This window comes from Lathamus discolor, chromosome 2 (assembly GCF_037157495.1).
Source record: "Lathamus discolor isolate bLatDis1 chromosome 2, bLatDis1.hap1, whole genome shotgun sequence".
Taxonomy (NCBI): domain Eukaryota; kingdom Metazoa; phylum Chordata; class Aves; order Psittaciformes; family Psittacidae; genus Lathamus; species Lathamus discolor.
Window position 1 is genome coordinate 61,969,621 of NC_088885.1, and position 24,974 is coordinate 61,994,594.

The following is a 24,974-nucleotide window of genomic DNA, read 5'->3' on the forward strand; positions in this document are numbered from 1 at the left end:
AGATAATATCAGATGTAGCTTCAAGTCACATTTACTGAGTGAGGCCTAGGGGTGGGCTGCTGCCACCCAGAGGGGTCCCACTGCACTCCCTGACCTGCAGCAACAGGCTTCTTGCCCCTCTTGTGGGCTGGACTCTGCTACTGAACCTAGGGGATGAGGTTCCATGAGCTGGCCCAGTGGAAAACTGTGTGGGTTTTGCTACTTTGGGCAGGTTAATTTTCCATTAGCCTGATCTGCTACTCCATAATCAACTGATATGAGTCAAAGGAAGCAGAAAGAACACATGGCTAAGGGCAAGATGGATCAAGGCCACCCTTTCCATGGGAGCCTGCAGTTACAACATCAGATTAAAAGTGATGTGAAACCAACGTATGCACTGGTGGTGGCAAGTCTGTCTGCCTCTGTGAAATGCATACAGCATAGACCTAAATGGGCTTCCAGCTGGACTTATAGCTTCATATTGTGTGACTGAGGCATGCCAGGGCTCTGCATGGTTTGAAGAGAGGGTCTTGGCCAGCACAAGTCCCACAAGATAGGGGGATTTAGGGGGCCTATAGGGATGCTGGGGAGGGACTCTTTGTCAGGGACTGTAGTGACAGGACAAGGGGTAATGGGTTAAAACTTAAACAGAGGAAGTTTAAATTGGATATGAGGAAATTCTTTCCTGTTAGGGTGGTGAGACACTGGAATCGGTTGCCCAGGGAGGTTGCGAGTGCTCCATCCCTGGCGGTGTTCAAGGCCAGGTTCGATGAAGCCTTGTGTTGGATGGTTTAGTGAGAGGTGTCCCTGTCCATGGCAGGGGGTTGGAACTAGATGATCTTGAGGTCCTTTCCAACCCTAACTATTCTATGATTCTATGATTCTAAGATACACTTCCCGCCTTTAGCACCTCTGACACATACTTTCTTTCATGACTGCCCAAATACTGAGACAAGACAGGAGTAGTTCACTCCTGATTTCTACAAGGGCTTCATTTTGTCAGTAAGACAAGATGACCTTTTCTTCAGGCAGTGAGATAAAGCAGAGATAGCAAGGGCAGATCACACAGGTTATGCTCCACCAGTGTGACCCCTGAGACAAACCTCAGTACCAGGTTAGACATAGTAAAGGGACTTCCTCTGATTACATCTGATTACCACCCTTAGGGAACAGCTGGTGTTTAATTTTTTTGGAACCACATTAAGTTAATTTTTTTCTATTATATATTATTGCTATGCCTGTTATGTCTACGAATTCTTTCTTGGTCTACAGTTTTTGTGGGCGGCCACAGAACCATTTTGATAGTCTGCAGGATGCTAAAGGGAAGTTACCTGGATTTGGCTAGCTGAAGGTATCTTCAGTATCAGTGCAGATGTATATGGTGACTTCTAGAGCTACTTCTGATTTCCTGTCAGAGGACTGCTGTGCGTGTGCGCCCAGAAGAGGGGATGGAAGTCAGATGGGGTAAAGACTAAACTATTTATGCTTCATCAGAGAGAATGAGCATTGCTGAAAAAAACTAAAATCTCTCTTTCAGACCACATGGTAGCAAAGTTCCTCTGTTTCTCCAAGAGAAACCTGAAGTAAAAATGGCTGAGGAGCTTCACCCTTCATCCTTGAGCTGTAGTCCCATCTCTCCAGCAGAGACCAGCCAAAGGCAGCTTTCAAAGTGCTGTCAGAGAAGTGGTTGCTGGATTTTGGAGAGGTAAGGCAGAAAGACTGACCATTTCTTGTGCTTTTCTAGAAAGACAGCTACAGAGTAGGTTTAGATTTTATCTGTATTCTCTTCCTTCCATAGGTAACTTCTGGTTTCTCTCAAAAACAAAGTTTGGGCTTGGCTTTTTGTTTTGTGTATGCTTCTTGTTTGGTTTGTTGAAATCTTGCTCTTACGGCATAGGTATGTGGTAGAAATGCAAGCTACATGAAGAAAACCTTGTCGCAAAAGATACGTTGTGCAAAACTTTGGTGTACTGAACTTCTAATTAGAAAAAATTCCGTAGACACATCTTATCATGTAACCAATAAAAACTTCTGTTAAGAAAAATCATTTTTGCCAGAGCTGAAAAGCAAAAGGCTGCTACTCAAGCTCAAAAACATTCATTTGTAATCCTGATTCAGTGAGTATCATGCTGTTTAAAATAGAATGACTAAATGTCCTTTAAAAAAAAAAAAAAGTGCTATGAATTGTCTTTAAACCCTCCCTGAAAGACAATCACATTCAGATGTTCCTTGGCACCAATTAGTTTCAATGCAGACATTTCAAAAGCATTTCTTCTTCAAACAGCATGGTATGGTCATACAAAGTTATGCGGCTATTGGAAGGGAACTCACGTACTGCATTAAGGTGAAGGTCCAGAATACTAGTGGGATACTTAGTCGCAAGTGCTAAATCACAGTTCAGTGAGGTCACATAATCAAATTCCAGATTATCCCTTTTATTATGTTCGCCTAATAAATCTTTGGAAACTAGAGTCTGACAAGTTCATCACAGCATTTTAACTTTTCAGTGGTGCGTGCAGAATACATATAGAATCTTACAAAAGCAAAGCAAAGGCAGCAAGGCCACAATAAGAATGGAAGAAAAAGTAGTCTTAATGTCAAATCACAGCACACTGAAAAGTTACTCTGAAAGATGTGCTTCCATTTTTAATTTGAACCTTCTCAACTGAAGTAGAGCAGTTTATCATTTAGTTCCAATGAACAGATTTGCACATCAGACATTTCACTGCTTTATGGATGGGGCAATGTTAAATATGTTTTTACTGCAGTTCCACAGGTCACTGGCAGGGGCATAAGCCAAGCCCATACGGTTAAGATTACTGCAACACAGCTATTGGTCATGCAGCTAGCTCTATGGTAACAGCATTTAATGCTCAGATAATATGGTTTCATTATCACAAACGAAATTAAAGAGCCCTTTCCCATACAGAGACAATCCAAGCAAAAGTCCGCACCATTCCACCAGGCTGTTAATTGAATGTTTTTCCACCAGGATTCAAAAGAAGGAGGAGGTTAAGGGAACTCACTGATATAGCAACATGGTTGAACGCAAACCTATGCTGTGGAAGACTTACCATCATCCAGGTACATCTGGTCCAATTCCTCAGGTTCTCGCTTGATCGTTACAGGAATAGGGGCCAAATTATGATTATTTTCCTCATGCAACTCTGGCAATGACAGTGGTTGGGTTGTTGGAGACTCATTTCTGTGAACCTTCGGCAGTTGCTGCTGCTGTTGACCCATTATGGATGAGTGAGTTGGACTGCAGGACTGCAAATAGGTTGGCTCTTGGGTAACAGATGGAACTGGAGAAGAGGGACTGTTGGGATAGAGTGTTTGTTGATAACCAAGGGGACAGCTACTGCTCAGATGTTGACTCACCTGCGGCTGCAGCATGATGTGAGATGATTGCTCGGGGGAGCTTGGGTGCACAACTATAGACCTTGGCACTTCCTGTATGGTGGGGACACCTCCAGCGGGCTGCTGAAGTCCGAGGTGACTGTGGCCTGGGTTGGGGATGCACTTGTAGGGAGAGGACGAAAGGTCATGCAGCTTGGGGCTTGCGTTGGGAGAGGGTGACATCACGGCATTTCTCTGCTGACAGGAGGCAAAGCCAGCCACGAGGCACGAACCAGGATCAGGGGGCATCATGATCTGCTGGCTGTAGTATGGTTTAGAGAGAGGGCTTAAGCCTTGGTTCATTGGTCCACAGGTTTGAGCAGGCTCATAGTCATCTGTGGGTTCTGTTTTTATAATTGGAACTGTTAAAAGAAAAAAGTTTTAAATAAACATGAGTTGCGTATTGGTATGATCAAGTTGGCTTGTGGCTAGGATACCCTTTGCAAAACAAACAACGTCTTGAATAAGACTCTGTGTGTCTTTTGCCTAGTTCTCCCACCCTATAAAAAAAAAATGAATGAGTCATCAGCACAAGAAAGTCACAGCTGGTTCTAATATTGAAAAGGACTATTTTCTTTGGACTCTCCTCCAGCACTAATGTGCTATAAAAATCTATTTGCAAATAGCTGTGCTTCAGTAGAAGCTCTGGACCCAAGGGCTCCATGGATTTGTAGTAATCAAAGCAAGAATTTTAACTTGGATATACTACTGCATTTCTACGGCTACTGATGGCCCATTTGACAAATGTCTGCATGTTTGGTAAACTGGAACATAATAAGGTGGAGATGGGGCCTGCAGAGCTCAGTGAAAGTAAAATTGCAAAGATACAAGACAAACTACTATATACAAGAAGTTTTCAATTGTGAGGGCATTTCTGAAAGAGCAGGATTTGATTTATTTAGTTTTTACATGATTGTGTTTAATCTTACTAACCAGCCAGTGGGTGTAAAATATTCAGTAAGTTCCATCCAACTCCCAGTGATCCCAAGTCGGATCCAAAATGCTAATGTCAGTTCCTAACAAATGTTAACTCAATCTCTGGCTACCAAGAAAAACTGACTCCTATTCTAGACCTCTGCTTGCTCTACTCATTGTCCCAAAAGAGGCTCTGACTGAGCTGTCAAGCCATGTCATTAAATACCACCAGCACATGGACAGAATGACTCTCTATGAGCATCAACTCAGTCATAACAAATGTAACAGTGGTAATAAATGCTTTCTCAAATCAGAGAAGAGAGCCCTCCTCAAGTCAAAGTGTCTTTTAGACATTGGCTTTCTCTCTCAAATCAGACCGAGTTGCCTTTGCTGCATCTCCTACAACATATTCAGTACATAGGTAAAAGGCAGCCCTTTTCTCCATCAGGAAAATTATAATCTGTAGATGTATTTTTGTTAGCCAGATGCAACTCTAATGTATACAACAACTGAGTATGGATGCACAGTGGCATTTATCTTCTTTCCCCAAAAGAGATCCACAGAACAGCTGTGGCTTGAAGGGGCTGTTGGAAATTTATGATGACACCAAAGAGTATCTTTCAAAATATTAGAATAACTGACCCATTGTGGCACAAAGTTATTAATGAAACATCTCTGCAAAACTCAGCTCAGAGCATACCCATGTTGTATGAGTGTCTCTGACTGCATTTTTTCACGTGTTTTACAAAAACCTTTATACATTCTCCAGCCGTTTACTATGTTCGTGTACAAGTTTTTTGAACCCCTAAAACTGCACGTGTGCATGTGCACATGTAAAACCTCTTTTAACACTCACAAATTTTGCTGCTGGTGAATGCACTTCACTACCCTTGTTTTACAGTCCCCCAGCCTCTTGTTAACTTTGCTCCTTTTATGTTCTTTTACATATAGATGCTTGTAACACTTGTTTCAAGATTTCTAGCACCCCTAGTAAAAATATCGCTATATATGTAACAGATGCACAGGTGCTGCTCAAGACGAATGTGCTAAGGATAATGGATTGTCATTGGATTCCTCATAATCTTATTTTCACCTGCTTATGTGCTGCATACTGGCTAGCAGGGCTACTAATGCACTTGGTTGCAGAGAAGCAGATTCCAGGTTCAGTGACAGCTTTGTAAAACCAATATCACACCTTTTATGAAAATGCAAGACCAAAGAAACACACCTAGATAAACACAGCAGCTCAGATATTGTAAGAAAATACCTTTAACAAGTTCCTGAGCTAGCAAATATTCTCACATGTTTTATATTAGGTTCACTGTACTAGCACTAACCACAGCACAGCTGGAAATATGATGGCTGTTGAACACTGAATTTTCCCAATATATCACTGTTATAGAAACACCTGTGCTAAATAATTCCAAGCTCAACCACTGGCAATTCAACTCCAATAAACCTTGGAGTTGTCTGACTTGTTATAACCTAGGGAAGGGTTATAGCCCTGGTGGCAGGCATGCTGGCGGCTTTAAAGACAGCAGGTGCCTCATCTCAGGCTGTTTTTTCATTGTAGCTCTTCTACAGCACATCTTTGCCACTTGGTTTACCAGACACTTTTTGTCGCTTTTTTTTTCTTTACAAAAGCAATGCCATGGGATCTATTTGGAGGTCTGATTAGTGGCCTTGAACACTGGGAATCTGTTTTCATATATTGCTACACTGAAATATACCTGCTGCAACCAACAGAAGATAACCAGTAAGTCCTGTTCTGAACTGGGCAAAGGACTGACGGGCGGAAGGGACACTATTCCAGCCCTATTAGTCCAAAAACTCTCTTGGAGATGGTAAAAGCAACCCAGGACACTGCTGGCTGCCCATAACTTCAGAGCTCAGAGGGAAAATAGAGACTGACATTAATTACAGGACTAGTCAGGGTAAGTCACAGTATCTTGTTTGCTGATGGTAGGCTGGTTATCAGAGAGGGAAACAGGAAGAAGGGATATGAGACTAAGTGGGACCTCCATTTTATTTGACAACTGTTTACATTGTCTCCTTGTATTGCTCTGAACTGATAATCCTGAGCATTGGTTATTTCATGTAATGGGAAACAAACTGTCCTTAAACAGACAGACACTACCTGCACTTAGTCTTACAGGTGTCTGAACTTGTTCAACTGAATGGTCTCCATTACATTTTTTTACCGTGTTTTTTTTCAACACAGTAAAAAAAGTCTCCCCTTGCTAAGTATCATAAATTTTGCTTTCATGCTAATCTCGTCACTAGAATGGGTATCACACTGAAAGACAGAAGAAGCATTAATGGTGAAACGGTGAAAGGCTTTGTATCTGATTCCTCAATGCTTTGCATTAGTACAGGCATTTAACACTGCGCAGAGTGAATGTTTGGATCTTACCAAGCTGGGATGCAGCCACTCACTGCCCTTTAAAAAAGTGTAAATGTCTTCACAGGGCCCCAGTTTGGAGAAGGAAGCACTGCAGGATTTATTTTTAATTTATTTTTCTGGAGAAATGATTACTAATGACCCAGATGATGTGGAATCAGACCTGCAAAGCTAAGCATGTCAGCAGAAACCTAAGACATTAACACTTCCCTTGCTGGCTAGACCTCAACTTCTGTATTTCACCTGAGTAACTACATTACTTGACTTGTGGGGGACAGACATACCACAAATAGCTACCTTACGCCAACAGTATAGTTATGACACTTTATCCTGTAGCTGCTTCTCCCCAGCCTACGTAACTTTACCAAATGGAGCAACAGAAGGCCAGAACTCTGTTAATGTTTGAATTTCTAAACTCAGCTCAGCTGAGCTGTGGGTCTGATCTCCTGGTCATTCTGAAAACACTTTGAATGTGTCAAAAGTTGGTGCAAATATCCTTAAATTCTTTCTTTAAAAGGGCAAGTGTTTACTTGCACCTTGCAAAGTACTGCAAAAGGCCCAAGGCAGCAGCTGTGGGTATTTCAAGGCACACCTTCCAAAACCAATGCAGGAACCACCTGTACCTGTATACTCACTGGCTACCCACTCACCATCACAGTGTCTATGGTGTTACTTAAATGAGTTTAAATACTTGCAAGTAAGAAGGCTACCGGTTCCTAACACATACCCTGTGTCTCAGTGACTTTTGGGGGGCTGAGACCCTCCACTGGGGTGAACAGCTGCAGCACAAATCTTAACGTGCCTAGCTTCACAATTTTCTCCCAGGCAGGAACCCAGTGGGTTCCTCCAGAGCAGCCAGGGCTGATCTCTGGCCAGCTGTGGACTAGCGTTACTGCTTACCTATTTACTCATGCTTGATTAATGGCAAATCTTTACACACCTGAGCTAGAAAAAGGGGTTTCGTTCTCAAATACGTCCCTGTGGAGGCACGGTGTAAGCTAGATGCCGTAACACATATACATTCCTACCATCGCTCACTTGCACAAGTATTTCACACAGGGAAATGTGATGTGATACACAAGAGTACAGATCATTTTCTCAGGATTAATATTTAACAGAGAACAGCATTAGCCTGACTAATTTCCACCTAAAATACTTAAAATCTTAAATGACCTAGTAGAAACCTGCCAGCTGAAAGAGACACTCCTAGTCACATAGCAGGCCTGGACTGGCAACTCACTGGCAACCCCTACAGCAGTTCAGAATCTACAAGCACTTCTAGCAGAAACTGGTTGACGAGAAGCTCAACATGACCCAGCAGTGCACACTCGCAAACCATAAAGCCAACTGTGTCCTGAGTTGTATCAAAAGAAGCATGAGGAGCAGGTCAAGGGAGGGGATTCTCCCCGTCACAGTACTGCGTTCAGCTCTGGTGTTCCCAACACAAGAGGAACACGGACCTGCTTGAGCAAGTCCAGAGAAAGACCATAAAGATGCTCTTAGGGCTGGAGCACCAGCTATGGGGACAGGCTGAGAGAGCTGGGCTTGTTCAGCCTGAAGAAGAGAAGGCTCTGGGGAGACCTTAGAGCAGCTTCCAGTACCTAAAGGGAGCTTACAAGAAATCTGGAGAGGGACTTTTTACAAGGGCAGGTAGGGACAGGACAAGCGGGAATGGCTTTAAACTGACAGAGGGGAGACTGAGATCAGGTATTAGGAAGAAATTCTTCCCTGTGAAGGTGGCGAGGACCTGGAACAGGTTGCCCAGAGAAGCTGTGGCTGCCCCATCTTGGAAGTGTCCAAGGACAGGCCGGACAGGGATTTGAGCAACCTGGTCTAGCGGAAGGTGTCATGGCAAGGGATTGGAACTGGATGATCTTTTAAGTACCCTTAACAACCCAAATCATTCTAGGCAGATGCTGTGACTCTGTCTCAAAGCTGTTCCATAGTGCTAACACGGAGTCTTGCAGACTCTCAGCTGGCTGAAGTGAAAAATTGTGGCTGACTTTGCCATACACTGAGAGGATAATAAATGCTAGTAATGGCAATGAAGCCAGGATTTGTGAAATTGTAAACAGAAAATGTTGAGGTTTTATATACATTCAGACTGAAAAGTATTGTTACTCACTTAAGAGACCCTACTGTGCTGAACAGACCCCTGCCATAAAAAGCAAAAAAACTGAGTGTAAGTTTGGTTTGTATGGTGAAATTTTAAACTTGCTACTTCACAATGCATTAGGTTGGCTGATATGATTTTAAATGGCCCTCAATTTTGAATATTAAAGTATCACAGAGCTCTCACCATTCTAAATTAGTCTGATCAGCAACTTAATCTGTGCTGACTGGTTTTCAGTGGTTCGAGGGTGCCTTCTTAGACTGTGGACTCATGTCATTATGTCATCTAATTTAATACAAAGTTCTGAGAACCACACATTGGCAGCAGCCCTGGCTATAAATCAAAGCTTCTTACTCAGAGAGACCAGAGTTATGACATCATACCGAGGCACTGGTTGGAAGACAATGGTCCTTCTGTGTGGGTCTGAATCTGGGAGAAATATTCCAAGCAGTTCTGCAAGTCCACATTTAAATGAAAGGCCTTTCTAGCAGGTAAAAACTTAATATATCAAACCTTGAAGAAAAATAATAAATCATGCACATTCAGTAAAGGGAGTCAGAAAGTGCTTAAATATAAATTATATGTATTTCTGACAATTCTAACAAGTCTGTTTGCTTTTACACTTCAGCAATCCAGATGGGTTTTTAGACTTTTTTTCTATTAAAATATGTGAACTGATAAAATATAATCATATAAATTAAACAGATGTTTATCCTGATGAACATTAAACTAACAAATTCCCATTTCCATGTAGTATTATCAATGCAGACATTTATGCCACTATAATATATTTATTTTACCCTTAAGTTTGATTGAACCTATCAAACAAAATAGCCACCTTTCACAGTGCAGACTATGATGTAGTTCCCTGGCACTGGCGCACAGATTTTGGTTAGCATGTGAAAAGCAAAACACTACTTTTTCATCATGGGCACACACACATTTCTTCAACTTCTGGACTAAACATCTCATAATTGGTAAGAATTTGGGATGAGACTTTCAAAGAGGACTGAGGAGTTAGTTGGCAAAATCTCCATTACTAAGCTGAGCTCTGAAATGCCATTTGTGCCTTCAAAATCCTGCCCCATCAGTTTCAAGCCAGGCAACACACCCTCTTCACCACAAACCAGATGTTCCTTCAGAAGATGCTGCACAGGTCATCCCAACGGCTGCCACACCTCTGCTGCTGGCAGGCTGGAGACACAGTGAGGGATGTGGACACACCTTCATGTACAGCTCAGACACTCTGGATTTGTGAAAAGACAAAATTCTGGCCACTGTGGCTGCATCATCTAGATCCAGCAGGCTTGAGCAGAGTGAGAACCTCACCCCTTGTTCTTCTGACTCTGGAGCAGTCTGCTGTTGGGGAGAGGCAATGGGATAGCTGCTTTTGGAAACTATAATCCCCGTTTTGCAACACAAGAGCAGCAGCTGAACAAAACTCTCTGAAATGCCCTGCCAAGATATCTGCAGCAGTGACAATCTCAGCAACAAGGGACAGGCACTCAACCCTAGGCATCCTGTGAGACAAGTCACTACAGGGGCCTTTGCAGTTGCTGTCCGTGGACTGGGTATTTTTCCTTAGGAACCAACTCAACCAAAATGTTTTCTAAAGGTCAAGCTACTATCAAGACTTTGCTTTTTAGTTAGTAAAACCAGAGCATGGTGACTCTGCAACAAAGGGAGCCTCACGCTATCAAGAAGCTGCAGGCAGTACAGATGTGCGACTGGAGCTTTTATCTACTGAAGTATCTGAACTCATTCACTGCTTATGGGTACTGTTCATCAGGAGGACTACCCCTAACACATGCCTGCCTGCCCTCTTTGGGCTTATGTGTATATATTTTTATAGGATCAGATGCATATGCACAGTTTTAGACAAGAATAGCCTCCAGGTAGATGGAAGCCTTGTGTCTATAATCTTGGACAATGCCATTATCTGATTAGAAAGTGCTTTCCATCCAATTCATTTACTAAATGATTTTCAACAGCTGTTAAACTATTAGGTTAATCAATGCATATTTATCAGACAGAAGATTATACATGGTAGCTTGGTGCATACACTATTAAACCAATTGAGGGGGAGTGGAAGGTAGGTGGAAGGCATTTGGGTTGTGTTAGTACAGAACACAAGAGAAAGCATTAGCTTTCTTCTAAAAGAGAAGGAGAAATTTCTTAAAAGGCACGACTCATTTTTCATCTTAATACCTTACTAAATCCTGCAATGTGGAAAAGGATAAATCAAGTCCTGTGATATGCCTGCTTGGGCTGCCCTACTACTGCTCCCGCAGCGGCTCCACTGCTGCCTTGATCTGGAGGTTTAAATGAGCACAACACCCAGGCTGCACTGGCCAAAGATTTCTAGGTCAGACATGTTCAGATTCACTGGGGTGAGGTCTTGTTTGATGTCGCAGCACAACATTACACTGCCAGTAATGCTGGCATTACTTCTGCTATCCCAACAAGGGAAGGAGAGTAAGAAAGTGAGGGCTGCAGGCAGGGATCCCACAAAGTACCAAGACAGGGGCATCCTGACATCACTCATCCCTGGCAGTTAGGTAGGAAGCTCTGCAAAGATGGACTGGCAGGAAGGCATCCTTACTGTGCCAGACCTACCCACAGATCCACCCTCTCCAGAGAGGTGTCTGCACATGGCTGACCTCAGCCATCTTGGCTCTGACTTGGTCTTTCTCTTCAGCAATGGTTGCAGGCCCTACCACAGGCAGAAAAACACATTTTGCCTCCAGCAGCCATTACCACCATGACCCCTTTAGGATCAATCACTGGGCTAGATTAATTATGGTGATCAGCCACTCGAGGAGAACAAAAATAAGCATCTCCTGTAATCCAGCTCATGTAATCCTAAACCCTGTTCTCCCTCATAGAAGTTCTACCTTTGGCTTTTAAGCTAATTGGAAGAGCCTAAAGCCTCACGCTTGCTAACATATGCCTGTGAAATCACTGGCAAGCAAGGGAGGGAGTCTTCGAAATGCTCATGCAGAGGAGTTTGGTGACCTAAACTACAGGCTGGGTTTTGTCATCTGAAGGGGAGTATTTGAAAAGGGAGGTACTGCCAAAAGACAACTTTATGCACTGGAAGTTAACTATTATGGGTGATCATTGCTGTGTGATGGTCAGACACAGACAGGGGTTTCTGCACAGTGCTTGTCCACCCCTGCCTGTTCCAAGGACATCTCACAGGTAATGCTCCTTCTTGATCTTCCAGTTGAAGATGGAGCACCACACAGTGAGGCAGTTTTACCTCTAATGATCAAGATGATCGCATGCACAGGTCAGATGCAACTGGCCAGGCTCTGGCTGACAGCCGAAATGGGATGTCACCTAGATGAAACATAGGCAGTTCTAGCGGGGACTGAGCAACTGGGAGCAAAAGTACATGAGGCTGTGATGCTATAAAGTGTAATGCGCATCTCTGTTTCACCACAGACCTCATGTAGATGCTGGAAGGGAGCAGAGGGGCTGATGTGCCTGATGATGATGAATTTTGTAATCCTCTAATATGGAAACAGGACTCTGACAAAATCTCACCTGCTTTTTGTTATTCTGCCAGATGCCAAAAGTAACAATCAGCCAACTAGCAGCCAAAATGAAATAAACTATAACAGCACATAGTGTAAAAATTAGCAACCGTGATTCATATTTTCATGCAAAATAAAACCCCTTGGGGCCAACCTTCACCCATCATCTCTCCTTTTTGCCCTGCCCTGATCTGCATAGGCTTTGCAGCAACCTGGCAGCTCCCTGGGCTGGATGGAAGCACTTTCAGCAGGTCCAAGGCTTCAGGCCTGGCTCAGCTGCACTTGGTCCCCTCACACATGGCCCCAAGAATGTGGCCCTGACCTAAGGTGGGCCGAGGTGTAACGCACTCCTACTGACTTCCACGTCCCTTTCTTTGGGTCCCCAGGCCAGCTGCAAGGTGCCGTTGAGATGCTGCCCACCGTGGCACTGGTGTGGTCATGTTGCATATGCCGCTGGTTAGGAAGGTTTCACAACCCAGGCACTGAATTTGGCCTTGCTTCCCCAACCGCCCCCAAATCACTACTATTTTGTAGACATAGCTAGGCTAATACTGTTGCCAGCCTCAAGCATGAAAACTCAACGAATACTGAAGAGGTGAGAGGTGTCAGGAGATAGTCAGCAAAAGCTATGCTGTGTGTGACATGAGAGTGGCAATGCTTTGCATCCTCGTTTTATTGTTTCCAGCAAGGCGGCCGATTGCTGCCTTTTTACTTAGAAAGTGAGTTGTGGGCGGAAGAGACGAGGTGAAACAGGCACAGCTGCTCAACGTAATCACTAGAAAACTGCTGATTGTAGGGCAGGCATGAGATAATTTTAGAGCAGAAGCAGGAAGTTGGGAGGATGCTGACAGCAATGCGCAGTGGGCACCGCTCACCCCTTTCAGGAGCACTCCAAGAGCTTCACTTTTGCGCCACCGGGCTGTAACCAACAATACTGAGGCATATCTAGGTACTACAGGTAGGCTCTCAGCACAGCTCTGTACCCACAGATTCAAGGACCTCCATCCCCATCAAGCCATTGTCTATGTGGCCAGGTTTTCAGAGGAGCTCAGCATCCTGGGCTTGTGCAGGTGCCTGCAGGGAGGCAGTGGAACTGCAGAAAAGCTAGCTCTGTGAGTGAAGGCAGTGCACTTGGAAATCTGGCCTATGTGTGGTGAAATGCGTCTGAAAATTAAAGTTGCCCAGCATATCAACACAATTTTAATAAATACTTGAAGTAGTGAAATGATTTTTTAATAATGCTTTGACAATTCAGAAGCCTGACAGAAACAGAAACCGGACATACTTTATCAACTCTTCGCAAAAGCATGTTTTTCATTCCAGTAAAACAACCACATCAACTTTCCTTTATCCAGCTTATTAAATATTTCCTAGACAAACTAGTCTTCCTTAGTCAAATACCACTACTTGTCTAAATAAATTCAAATACTTTTCTATGTTCACCATTCTTGATATCAATATTCATTACGATAAGAGAAATCATAGACAGCATTTGCTCCTGTGAAAAATAAGTTCCTGAACATGCTTCCTCTATTTTGATGTAACTACTTAAAAGAAATCTGAATAAACAGAGATCTAACCCTTATCATTCACTGTGTTGTTTAAAGCCTTCTGAACTGGAGAACTCCTTCAGCTTTCTTAGCAGATGAAAGCACAGGATTTGGAACCACAGCATGCATGTCTGGTTGCTTCTGTTCTTCTTCGGCCTTTCCAGATTAGTTTATATCTCAAATGCTACTGCTTAAGTCTAGTGATTGCAGAAGACTATAACTCGGTTTTGAAATGCATATATGGGCCAATGGTATAGCAAATGCATAGAAGCAAAATGATACACTCTCATAACCAGAAATGAAACCCAAGCATTTTTCTAGAGGATAGGGTCCACAAGTGCAGCGCTCACCAATGATCTTCCAAAAGTGTTCTGCTGCACATAGTGGGGCTGCAGAGCACACCTGGGCAGAGCTGCAGCAGTGGAGAGACTTTAAAAGCCAAATATCCAAGCATCTGCTCATTGTGCTTGTCTCAGACTCCTGACTGCAGCGTCCGATCATGTGCCTTCCTCTTCACATTCTGATGGGATGTGGCAAGGCAAAACGTATCAGTACTTACCATATGAGCTGCGGGAATTCACCTGTGCCAGAATGGTATGGAAATTACCTATATTTCTGTGCCAGGCATGTCTGGGGAGGAGTCTCAAGAGCCTACAGTCTGCAGGCTCTAGGACAAAACTGATATGCAATTGCACAGCAATGTGCAATATTGAAGCAATGCTAAAAAAAAAAAAGATGACTTTACAGTCATTTCTGTATGAAACAGAACTATTAGCCTATATTAGCACAATATAGGCTAATACAGGATTCTGAGATTGCTTAAATTCAGCAGAACAGTAAATCAAAATTTCAGTTAAAACTGGATTACGAGTACTTAGGTTTATGGTCTGTCCCAAGCCAAAGACTTAAGCAAGCCCATTTTCCAGACCTTGGCCCCATTTGTGAAGCCTGTACTTTCTGTTTTGTTTCATTATTTAAAGTTTTCATTTACAGAGCAGTAAGATTTTAATTTTTACAGCACTTTTTTTCCTCTTTCTGAGGCAGGAACTCATCTTCAACAAGTAAGCCCCTGCTTTGCAAAACACTTGAGTTAACACAGAGAAAAAGTACAATCCTGCCAAATCTCTGCAGCACAGGAGAGGCCTTATGGCGGCGAAACCACTGGAGAGCGCAGCTTGTGCTGGCTGCGTGTCACAGAGCTGTACTCCATAGAGATGCTATAGGACCATCCACAGGAGATGGGACGAATGAGTCCATGTGTCCCTGGATCCACTGGCTGTTTTCCCCTAGGGAATGAGGAGAGATAGGAGCTACAGGAAAAAAAACAACCTATTGTTCTGTGGTCAGGGTGGGAGCCACACAGCGAGCCCATGGCTCTCCCAGTGGTTGCACCATCTGCATGGGCCCACATCCACCCCAGGAGCACGGACAGCAGGCTCACACAGTACCGAGGCTTTAATCCATATACAGTGTTTTGCTTTGGCACAATACAGTCAAGCTGTAAAATAATGTCTGCTGTGCATGACGCAGCTTTTAAAGGATCCCTCATGCAGAAATACCTGCAATATTATGGTAGGTGCTGAAATGTTAGCATTTTGACTAGTACTAAAGCACGGAAGGAGAAGAAGCTTACAGGATACCATCTGATTTGTGTAAAACCACATCTTACACTTGATGATCACTCTGACATTTGCTTGTCAAAACCCTACACCTTCTATGTTCATTGGATTTGTTTAAACAAGCGACAGAGTGTTACCTGGACCAAAACAGAGCTTATCTCCTTTACAATTTTTTACACTGATCACGCAGTGGTTGTTGACGCAAGTATTTTTTTCTTCATGAACTAAACTTAAGTTTTCTGTAATATCTCAAAACATTAAAAGAATGTTGTGCCTGAAATCAAATAAAGCAGAACATTCTAAAATGACTCCTAGAAATACAGCAGCTTAAATGACTGATTCAGTCATTGTGCATAGTTTCTCAATATGTAGTCAATGTTACAGTATCTACCTTTGAAAGGCACAATGGAAACAACCACCATCAATATAAGGGCAAAACAGCTACAACACAGGTATAATAAAAACATACTATACTATTAATTCTGATGACTGCAGAAGCACATTCAGTATTACCACTGTTAATGAGAAAGTTCGCAAAGAATGTAAGATGTTTTTTAATTACCTATATGCATATATATATATATATATATTAAGAGAACGTGAGTGGAGAACCAAACAGGAAGGTGTTGGGGGGAGCGGCATATTTACTACGAATACCTGCTTCCCTTTACCCTGCCCTGGTGTTACAGTTTTTCTTTCAGGTTTCCCTACACTGAAACAAAAATATTTCAAATTAATTTAGATCAGCAAAACAGACTAAACAAGATTCCCAATGTTTTCAAAAATTACCATAATTAAAGATGTCTTTGCAGAATAAAGCTTAGGCTGGTTCTCTGTTGTCTTTCACTAGGTAGATACTCCCATCTCTTCACATCAAATGAAACATCAAATATTTCAAACTGAGAATGGTGGTAGTATAAACCAATTCTGCAGCAGTGAAAACTATTTCCAAAAAATGGGCTATGTAAAGGCTGGAAAGATGCCACTTAATAAACAGCAGTTAACAACAGGCATGTATCTGAAATATTTATGTGTAGGTGGCAAGGCAATACCTGTTGGCCTCTACAACAGACTTTTGTTGCTGAAAAGTGTTGTGCAAGAGAATACAACTTTTTCCTTTCCAATTTGAGAGAAACAGACTTTAAATATACACAGACATATCCACTGGGGATGAAGTTTGCATAAGTAGGCTGATTCAGCGAAGCACAGTTACGTAGCACATGCAATAAGCAGTTGGTTGCCCATGTAAGGTTTCCTGTACTTTTAACTGAAGTCCTGATAAAAGTCTGGAGCGCACGCAAGGTAACTGGGTGAAATTCCAAACATGTATTTTGTGGGATTTCACCTGCAAAAAGTTGGCAGGTCTCTTGTCATCATGTGACATGGCTCACGTATTGCTTTGTGGGAATTTCCCTCAGAAGGACTATTTTCTCTTGGAACGTCTACAAAAAAGGCATGAAGCTAATAATTTTTCTAATTTCTCTTCCCTCCAAAACAACCACAACAAAACAACCAGCCTTTTTTCCTACTTTCCTCCAGAAACTGTTCTCAGAAAAAGAGCCATTTCAAATTAAAGAAATCTGAATTTACTTGCTATTAAAATCTTCATACAAGCCTGCTTGGAATTCAGCTAACAAGAGTGACTTTATTGTCAGTTCAGAGTCACCAATAGAAGCTTCAAAAAACACCTGGCACAGGTGTTTCTGAACATCCCCTATATATGAAGCATTTCGTATGGAGCACTCTCCATCCATATTGTGCTCTTCATCGCTACTCAAGAGCAGCACCAGCGTGGAGCGCTATTTTCACCCTGCAAGAGATGGCGTGGTGCATGATGACTGGAAAGAGAATCCACACACACCTCCAGCTTAGGGCCCATCCAGCTAATAATGTTGTTGTGTGAATTCAGAAGTATTATTCAAATGCAGGGTACGCTCTGGGGACACAAAGTGAGACTGAGGGTTAACAGTAACATAGCGGAGAGCTCAGCACATTCACAGTTCGTGGCTACACAGCTGAATTTGTGCTGGGGCTCTTCACCTCCCCAAACCAGAAAAAGTCCTTGTTCCAACAGTTCTCTGCCACCACTATGAAAGAAAATAATCTTAAGAGAAGGTCTCTTCTGCGGGCAGCAGAGAAAGCAGCGCTTATGGTTTGATTCTCAATCTCATTTCATAGTACCAGGTATATCTTCAAATTACTCAATTACTAAAGAACTATCAGCACCTTGTATCAAAGTAGTCATTATTATCTCTTATTTTTACTAGCAGAGACATATTTTGTTACCATTAGCAGGAAGGTAGGTGAAAAGCTGGTACTGGCTTCTCTTTCTCTTTCCATTGCAGACATAGAAGTTGACCTGAACAGGGCTGGTAATTCTCTGATTGCGGAAAGGTGGTATCTCAACCACCAACGAATTCTGCAAAAGCAACAAAACAAAGTCAAGGCACAACAACTAAGGCAGTCGAGCTGTACAATAGGATTCACATGTTAACTGCAAGAAGGAGGTGCCTGAGCTCACAAGGAGGAACACACTCTTTGCAAGGGAAGTGGTGGGCTATGTGGGCAGGGATGGCCTCCCACCACCCCAGTATCCATGCCAAAGTTTTCAGAAGTAGGAAAATAAGATTTTAGCATGGTTCAAGTCTTTTCAAAATCACTAGCTTTCATCTCCTCCCTTTCTGACAGCAAATATGATACTCCATTTGGGCAAGGCTCTGTCCCTCCTGTGTCTGACAAGGATCTGGGACCACAATAAAATTGTAGTCCTAACTCAGGAGGAGAAAGCACAACTGCTTGGCTGGCAGGTCATCCCCAGTCTTTGTCACCGTAACACAACTTCCTTTGAAAGGAGAATTAGAACAGGCATATGATTATTCAGATACTTCCATCTTCCATAATGAAAAGTTTTTTTCATGTAACAACTCAGAAGTTTTAAACATACTAATTTCTGCGGATAGGAGATCTTGCAAGAACATCTAGTGCTACAGGAATAAGGGCTGGAGAATGTGCAGATGATCTTCCACTGTCAAAACCCAAATGCTCCAGCATGGGGCTAAGGAACAAGTTAACTTCTAGGGCATCAGCTTACACAAATGCACAGTGAAATCTGCTATCACCATCAAAACCTCCCTTGGCACTTTTTTGAAAGAATGAAAGGGAATGCTCATCTTAGCATTTGGTCTGCATTCAGGTCTTTGAATTGTTTGCCTGCACATCTCCAGCAGGTCTGCAGCTAACAAACTGTTGCATATTCCTGCAGAGGTGGAATAGTGGCCTTATTTCCCACTTACAGTCATGACTGAGGGAGCCACACTTTTCCAACCATAGGGCTGATCTCCTGTGAGGGGACTCACATTTCTTCTGCTGACAATAGACAAAAGCCAAGGAAAATGCTCAGAAATTGCTTTGGGAGCAAAGGGAAGAACTGACCCAGCAAGACAGAAGATGAGGAGATGGGGTTGGCCCATCCCGGACAATGAAAAAATATTTTCCAAATGGCCTCTCCTACTTTCGGGATAGCTTCCAACAAAGGCTTTTTACCCCATGCTCCCATTAAAGAAAGATTTCCAGGAGGGGAGGCCTAAGTACTTGTTCTGTTTCACTGCCAGAGCCTTGGAAATCCCTCTTTAGCAACAGTGCTGGAGAAGGCAATATATATTTTTTATCTTGATGTTAAAATATTTAAGGCAGACTTACTGGCTTGCACATTTCTTTGTCGGTTTTGGCTTCCATTTCCCACACATGGTGACCATCTAAAAGACAAAAGAAAAAGATATCTAGTTCCGTCCTTTTTTCCTCTCCCAAGCCAACAAAAGAAGGACTTTCACAAAAAAAATCTCTTTGAAGGGGCACTGCATATATGAAAAACAGCTCTCAAAATGCATTGTCCAAGTGTTGCCCAACCAGGATGCCATCTGGGTAACCAGTGATGGGAGTCCATTTAACTTTTTTGAAGGGGGGAACCACAATCCAGAGTGCATAATACTGCAATGGGGGAAAGCCATCGGGAGCTTATTCTGCTACGAGTTTGGACAAAACACTGTTCCACACCCTAGTTTCCCAAACTTTCAGAAAAAATACACTGCTACCTGCGAGGCCTTGGGATCACTACAAAACAAAACAAGCAGTATTAAAGAAGCTCCTCAGCCATGAAGTATTTAATTTTAATATACTCCTAATTTGGCTTGTCATAATTCTTCTTCTTGGATCAAAAGGCAAGGCCACAGGCTTGGAAATACAGCTTTTGATTTAATTTTAAAGTTGGTTTAGTTCAGCTACAGTGGTCCCACTTACGAGTTTTCTGAAGCTGCTTCTAGTGGTGTGTTTGGTCCTCCTAATTCACTAAATTTCTGTTTTCAAGCAAACATGGATTTCAGCCACAGCTATCACTTTTTCTGGGACCTTTCTTTTGGACTTTTCTTTGGTTTTATCTAGTCATTTTTCCTGTCCCTCAGTGATACAGGAGTCACTGGTCAATAACAGGTATTTCTTCTTCCCTGCGGCTTCAAAACTCAACAGAAAACAGAAAAATAATACAAAACATACGGTTTCCATTCTGCAAGCCTAGAAAAACACAAACGTGTATGGAAGGCCACAAGCAGACTGCTAAGTTGGGCAGTGGGGATACATGCAGCTTCCTAAGTCGCACCATTGTCAGATGTCACCAGAATGGAAAGGAAAATGAGACTTTATGTCATCTCTTTTGTACCTTTATTGCAGCATCGGGACATGCAAATGCAAATATTAGTTATTTTGAACTTCATCACACAGACGTGGACCTGCCTTAGAAAAACAGCTCTTGGGAAGGTAAAAAGGCTGAATGCACTTTTTCTTCTCTCTTCACTTTCATGGCCAGGATGAAGGTGACGCATTTAGAACTGCCTGATTTATTACAAGTGTCTGTAAATAATATTTTTGTGTACAGCTGTCCTACTGTGAAAGGAATGCTGCTGAGGGACTAGCCCTGGCGATTGTTTTAATGTCCAAACCCCCTTTCTTTTTAATGTATGGAAAGAAGTACAACGTGAAAGCTGCAGCACAAACAGCACAGTAGATTTGGCAAGTCTTTCTGTAGGAAACAATTAGCAGATCCACCCTTAGCTTCTTCCTACATTTTAAATTGTGATCCTGGAAAAGGAATCCCTTTAATTGGTACTGCCACGTTCTGCTGAGGGGGAGAGAAGGAGCAGCCAGACTGTGCTCGAGACTCCTTAACGATGCCTTTGGAGAGAGCCAGAGTTGAAGCAGACTTCTCAGGAGGACTGGCGATCACTTCACAATTTATCCAACAGATGCTTCCCCTGAGCTGTCAGTAGAAAAAAACTGATCGAAATTCGGCAAGCCAGGACACATCTCTTGTCTGGAAGCAGCCTCCTTCTCCTCCAGCCCTCTCCCTATAGAGCCCCTGTAGCTCCACCTCACCCCCTTCCCTCTCCCCCTCAATTAATTCAACCAGTGTTAAAAGTAATATAACGCTATCATAACACCAGCGCTGACACATTTTGCCCTTCTTCTTTGCAAGGGGTTTGTTGGTGTTTTGGGGTTTCTTTTTGTTTTCAATCTAGAGACACCCAGACTAGTAGTTAACATGTGTTCGATCTGCCTTCACAAATGGATTACCAGAAATTCAGCTTTTTTGCTGCGTTTAATTTCTGCTTTGCAAGAGGAATGATCTGATTCAGGTTTCTGGTTTTTATTTCCTGCCGATACTTCAGTAAAATTCAAAATGACTCCATCTCTAGCTAATCTTTCAATTACTTCACGCAGCACTGCCTTTATGCGCTTTTGAAATTTTTATGATGACAAAGAGAGTTTGTTCAGAAATATTTAAAATGCTGTAATCTAAACTATTAGGAAAATAGAAATCCAGAGCCATGGCTCGTCTTTGGAAGCTAGTAAGAACAATACGGGTTTTGCTCCAAGAAATCCCCTTGAGACTGTCCAGACCATTGCTGCTCAGCAACTGAGGGGAAGGGGAAGAGAGGCAAGAAGTAGGGAATAGACAACTCATTAACAGCTAGTGACATTTCATTTAACAAAAACACAGGGAGGAAAAGTTGTTATGAAGCAAGAGACAGAAAGAAAAAAAAAAGGGGGGGGAGAAAAAAAAGACAATTCCTCATATTACGTCTGGTGAACCAAGAGGGAAATCTCAACGCCCACGGACTGGGACCAGCTCCAGGAGGGAAACCTTAGAACACTACGTCAACCTCTTACAGTAAACATGTTTTGCAGGTTTATACAGTTCAGCTGAAATATAAAAAAACCCCAAAAAATATAAAAAATAAGGAGAGAAAGGAATAATGGCTTCGCAACCATCTGTAGAAGTCCGGAGCCTCAAGACAATCTGCCTATGTTGGAGAGAACGGTTTTACCCCAGTGCCCGTTCGCCGGGGACCCTGGCGAGCAGGCGGGATGCCGCCTCCTGTCAGCGTGTGCTAGAGGAGTGAGGGCTGCTCGACCACAAAAGTTTCCATTGTAAGCCTGCCACATCTGCAGCAGCCCGCCTGGTTCGGGGCCCGAGGCAACTCCCTCCTGGCCGCCGGCCAACCAAAGTACACCAGAGCAATTTATACCTTTCCAAAATGCAAATAATTCAAATTACAGACATAACACAAAGCTGAAGCAGACACATTTCAGGCATTCCCGTTAAAGTTTACTCTCTGGAATTACCGTACCCAAACGGGCAGTTGTTATACTGGGGGGGGGGGGGGGGAGATGGAGGCAGGAGATGAAGGAGAGGAGGAGGCAGGGAGGAAAAGGGAAAAGGGAGAAAACAGCTTTTCCAAAGATCTTATTTCATTCCCTGTCATTTCACTATTTACTTTTTACCAAGTAATAAGAAGTGTCTTCTCCAAACCAAATGCCTGGCTTTGTTTTGGCATTTACAGTGTGATATTTTGAACAGCAAGACATCACTTTATATAGCTAGAAAGTTGTGTCAAGGTATTATATTGGATTTGCTTTGTTTTCTGCCGGTTTGTCGCGTTTTTGTGTTTTGGTTTGTTTTTTTTTTTTTTTACAAAAGGGAAATAAAAACATAACAGTGCCCTGCACAGAACCACAGTGCAAATGCCCTGCAGAGTCCATGCAGGAGTGCCCCGCTCCCCTGGTGCCAGCAGCAGTGGTTGATCCGACACAGCCAAGGCTTCACCTGGGACCCATGCCAAGGGCTGGAGGAAGTACCCTTGAATCCCTCCTCCGAAGAGGCAGCACAGGAGTGTGGCAAGTGCCTGGGGAGCCAGAACCCCCCTGTTTCACACAGGCTCTGATGTGCCCGGGCTCGGTGCTCCACTGACAGGTGGCCATCAGCACTGCCACCAGCCAAAGACACTGGGTTTTGTCAGGAAGCCTGACATTTACAGACTGATCAATGTTATTTATAGCCATCCCTGCTTCGGGCGTGCTTCACCACCAGCCACTTCAGCCTTGTTTTTTTTCAGCGCTGTGACACTTGAAGCACCAGGGATTGCTGATGACGACAATACCATGAACTCACTGCGTTATGTGGAGTGGATTGTCAGCTCTGCAAAGCATAAACACCCAGTTCAACATGCAGTGGCTGAACAGTGAATGGGCCTTTGTAGTCTGCTCTTATCAGCCGCTCGCTCCAGCATTAAAGGAAACTGTGCACAAGTCCAGAAGTAAAAATACTCTAATTCATCAGGGAATTCCCTACAGTATGAGTCACTGAACGGCTTCCCCACCACACCCAGCTACAAGATTTCCACATAAAAAGGCACTGTAGAGGCCTGTTTTTACACAGAAGCAGTGCTAAAAAGTAGTTGTGTAAATCTAGCAGCATCAGTTATTTACACATAAAGCCTAGCACGCTACAACATATGGAATTTCTGCATGGAAGAGCAACACAAAGACCTGTAAAGACTTTCCAAATAAAGTTTTTTACAGTCTTCCCCTCCTCAGTGCCCATCAGGACTCCTACAGGGTTTCCAGGGCTGGGTTTACCTTCATACCGCAAGAGAACTTCAACCATAGTGCCAGGGGTTTGCAAGCTTACAACAGTCAAACCACCAGCATAACTTGCATTACAGACCCATGGATGCATGGATGGCAAGAAGGAAAGAATGCACAGTACCAAAAAATCCTAAGCCTGGAAACTCATGAGGGTATAACATCTGGCAACCACCTAAATCTTGCCTCTATGTAATAGGCATAATGGGAGTGTTCAGATATATTTAAGTGATTTCACTTTACTACAGGAGGTTAAAACAGTCTATATTCTTTAGTAGTCCTGTGTTTGCTTGAGATATGAGAAGAATAGACATAATCTAGGATTTCACTGCCTGTACACAGTGTACGTTTATACCCTTCCCACCTGCGGCTCAACAGTTTGACTGCACTGGCTAGACTGTAAATCTCTATTTACATTCATATATTGCAAGTAAGATGGTGAAACTAGCTCTACTCTCCCAAAGGAACCCACTACTTGATTAATGTGTTGTAAGACTACCTTAAACAATAATGCCTATACTATGTCCCAGATTACTTTAACATGTCCACAACAGGCAGGGCACAGATGAAATGCAGAATGATTATACAGTGAAATTTTGAGGTGTTCTGCAAAGGTTGTCTACCTTCCTATTCAGCCCTGTTAATGCATATTCAAATCCCTTAGGAGTGATGGATTTGCAAGTTTTCAATTTGCACCCAGCCCCTTTTCCCTGGGAAGTCCACTCACAGCGCTGAGATAACTGATCTGTGAATATGTCCTGAAGGAAAGAATGCATTTCCAGCCAGAGAAAAGGATGAAGGCTAAGGCAAAGTCTTGTCATTCAGACTTATAAGTCATTCAGTTGTGTGAAGAGATGCTACCAGCTTCCAGATGAAGAACAGATTGGGCTTGGGCTGGCAATGAAAGTGGCAAAGAGGATTTTCCTAGACTGGTCTTGCAAGCATCATGCTGTGAACATTTCCCCAGATGGACACCAACAAGCCCAATAATCTGTGGATGGGAGTCTATGCCATGTTTCACACCAGCATACATTTTAAAGGCTTTTACAAGGGAAAGGCTGTAAGGATGAACCAACAGCCAAGCAGTCTGCCATGGGATGCACAGGGAAGACGGGGCAGAAAGACAGCAAGAAAACATTCAGAAACGCAGAGGGAGCAGAGAATAAATATCTGCAGTGCAAATGGTCAGGACCTTTCTTTCAACCACCCCAGTGGCACTTCACTCCCCTGAGGCCTTCTTGAAGGAGCAAGATGCTTCCCGGTCATGTGCGGGCCCACAGCCACCTGCAGAGCAGCTCCACCTCTCATCACTGCTCCCAGTGCTGCCATAGCATGCCTGCTGCCCGGCACCTCATCCCCATCTGCCTCCAGCCATCTTGATTTCCTCTTTGCTCTTGCACTACTTTTGCTATGAGACCACATGGCTGGTCTGATTTTTGCCTCTTTTATTTCCCTCTTCCTTGCCAGGAAGACCCCCAGTTGTCC

General features: G+C 43.2%; 1 protein-coding gene across 9 annotated transcripts in view; it reads right to left on the minus strand.

The window, feature by feature from the left end:
- NFATC1 (nuclear factor of activated T cells 1) overlaps nucleotides 1–24,974 on the minus strand; it is a 118,499-nt gene that overhangs the window by 30,923 nt on the left and 62,602 nt on the right. For 2 of the 9 annotated variants that reach the window (XM_065667184.1, XM_065667185.1), the window contains exons 7-9: nucleotides 19,215–19,270; nucleotides 17,802–17,934; nucleotides 3,054–3,740 (exon numbers count right to left, since the gene is read on the minus strand). In XM_065667184.1, the coding sequence (XP_065523256.1) occupies nucleotides 3,054–3,740; nucleotides 17,802–17,934; nucleotides 19,215–19,270 (876 nt within the window). The other 7 variants (XM_065667186.1, XM_065667187.1, XM_065667188.1 and 4 more) reach the window with 7 other exon arrangements.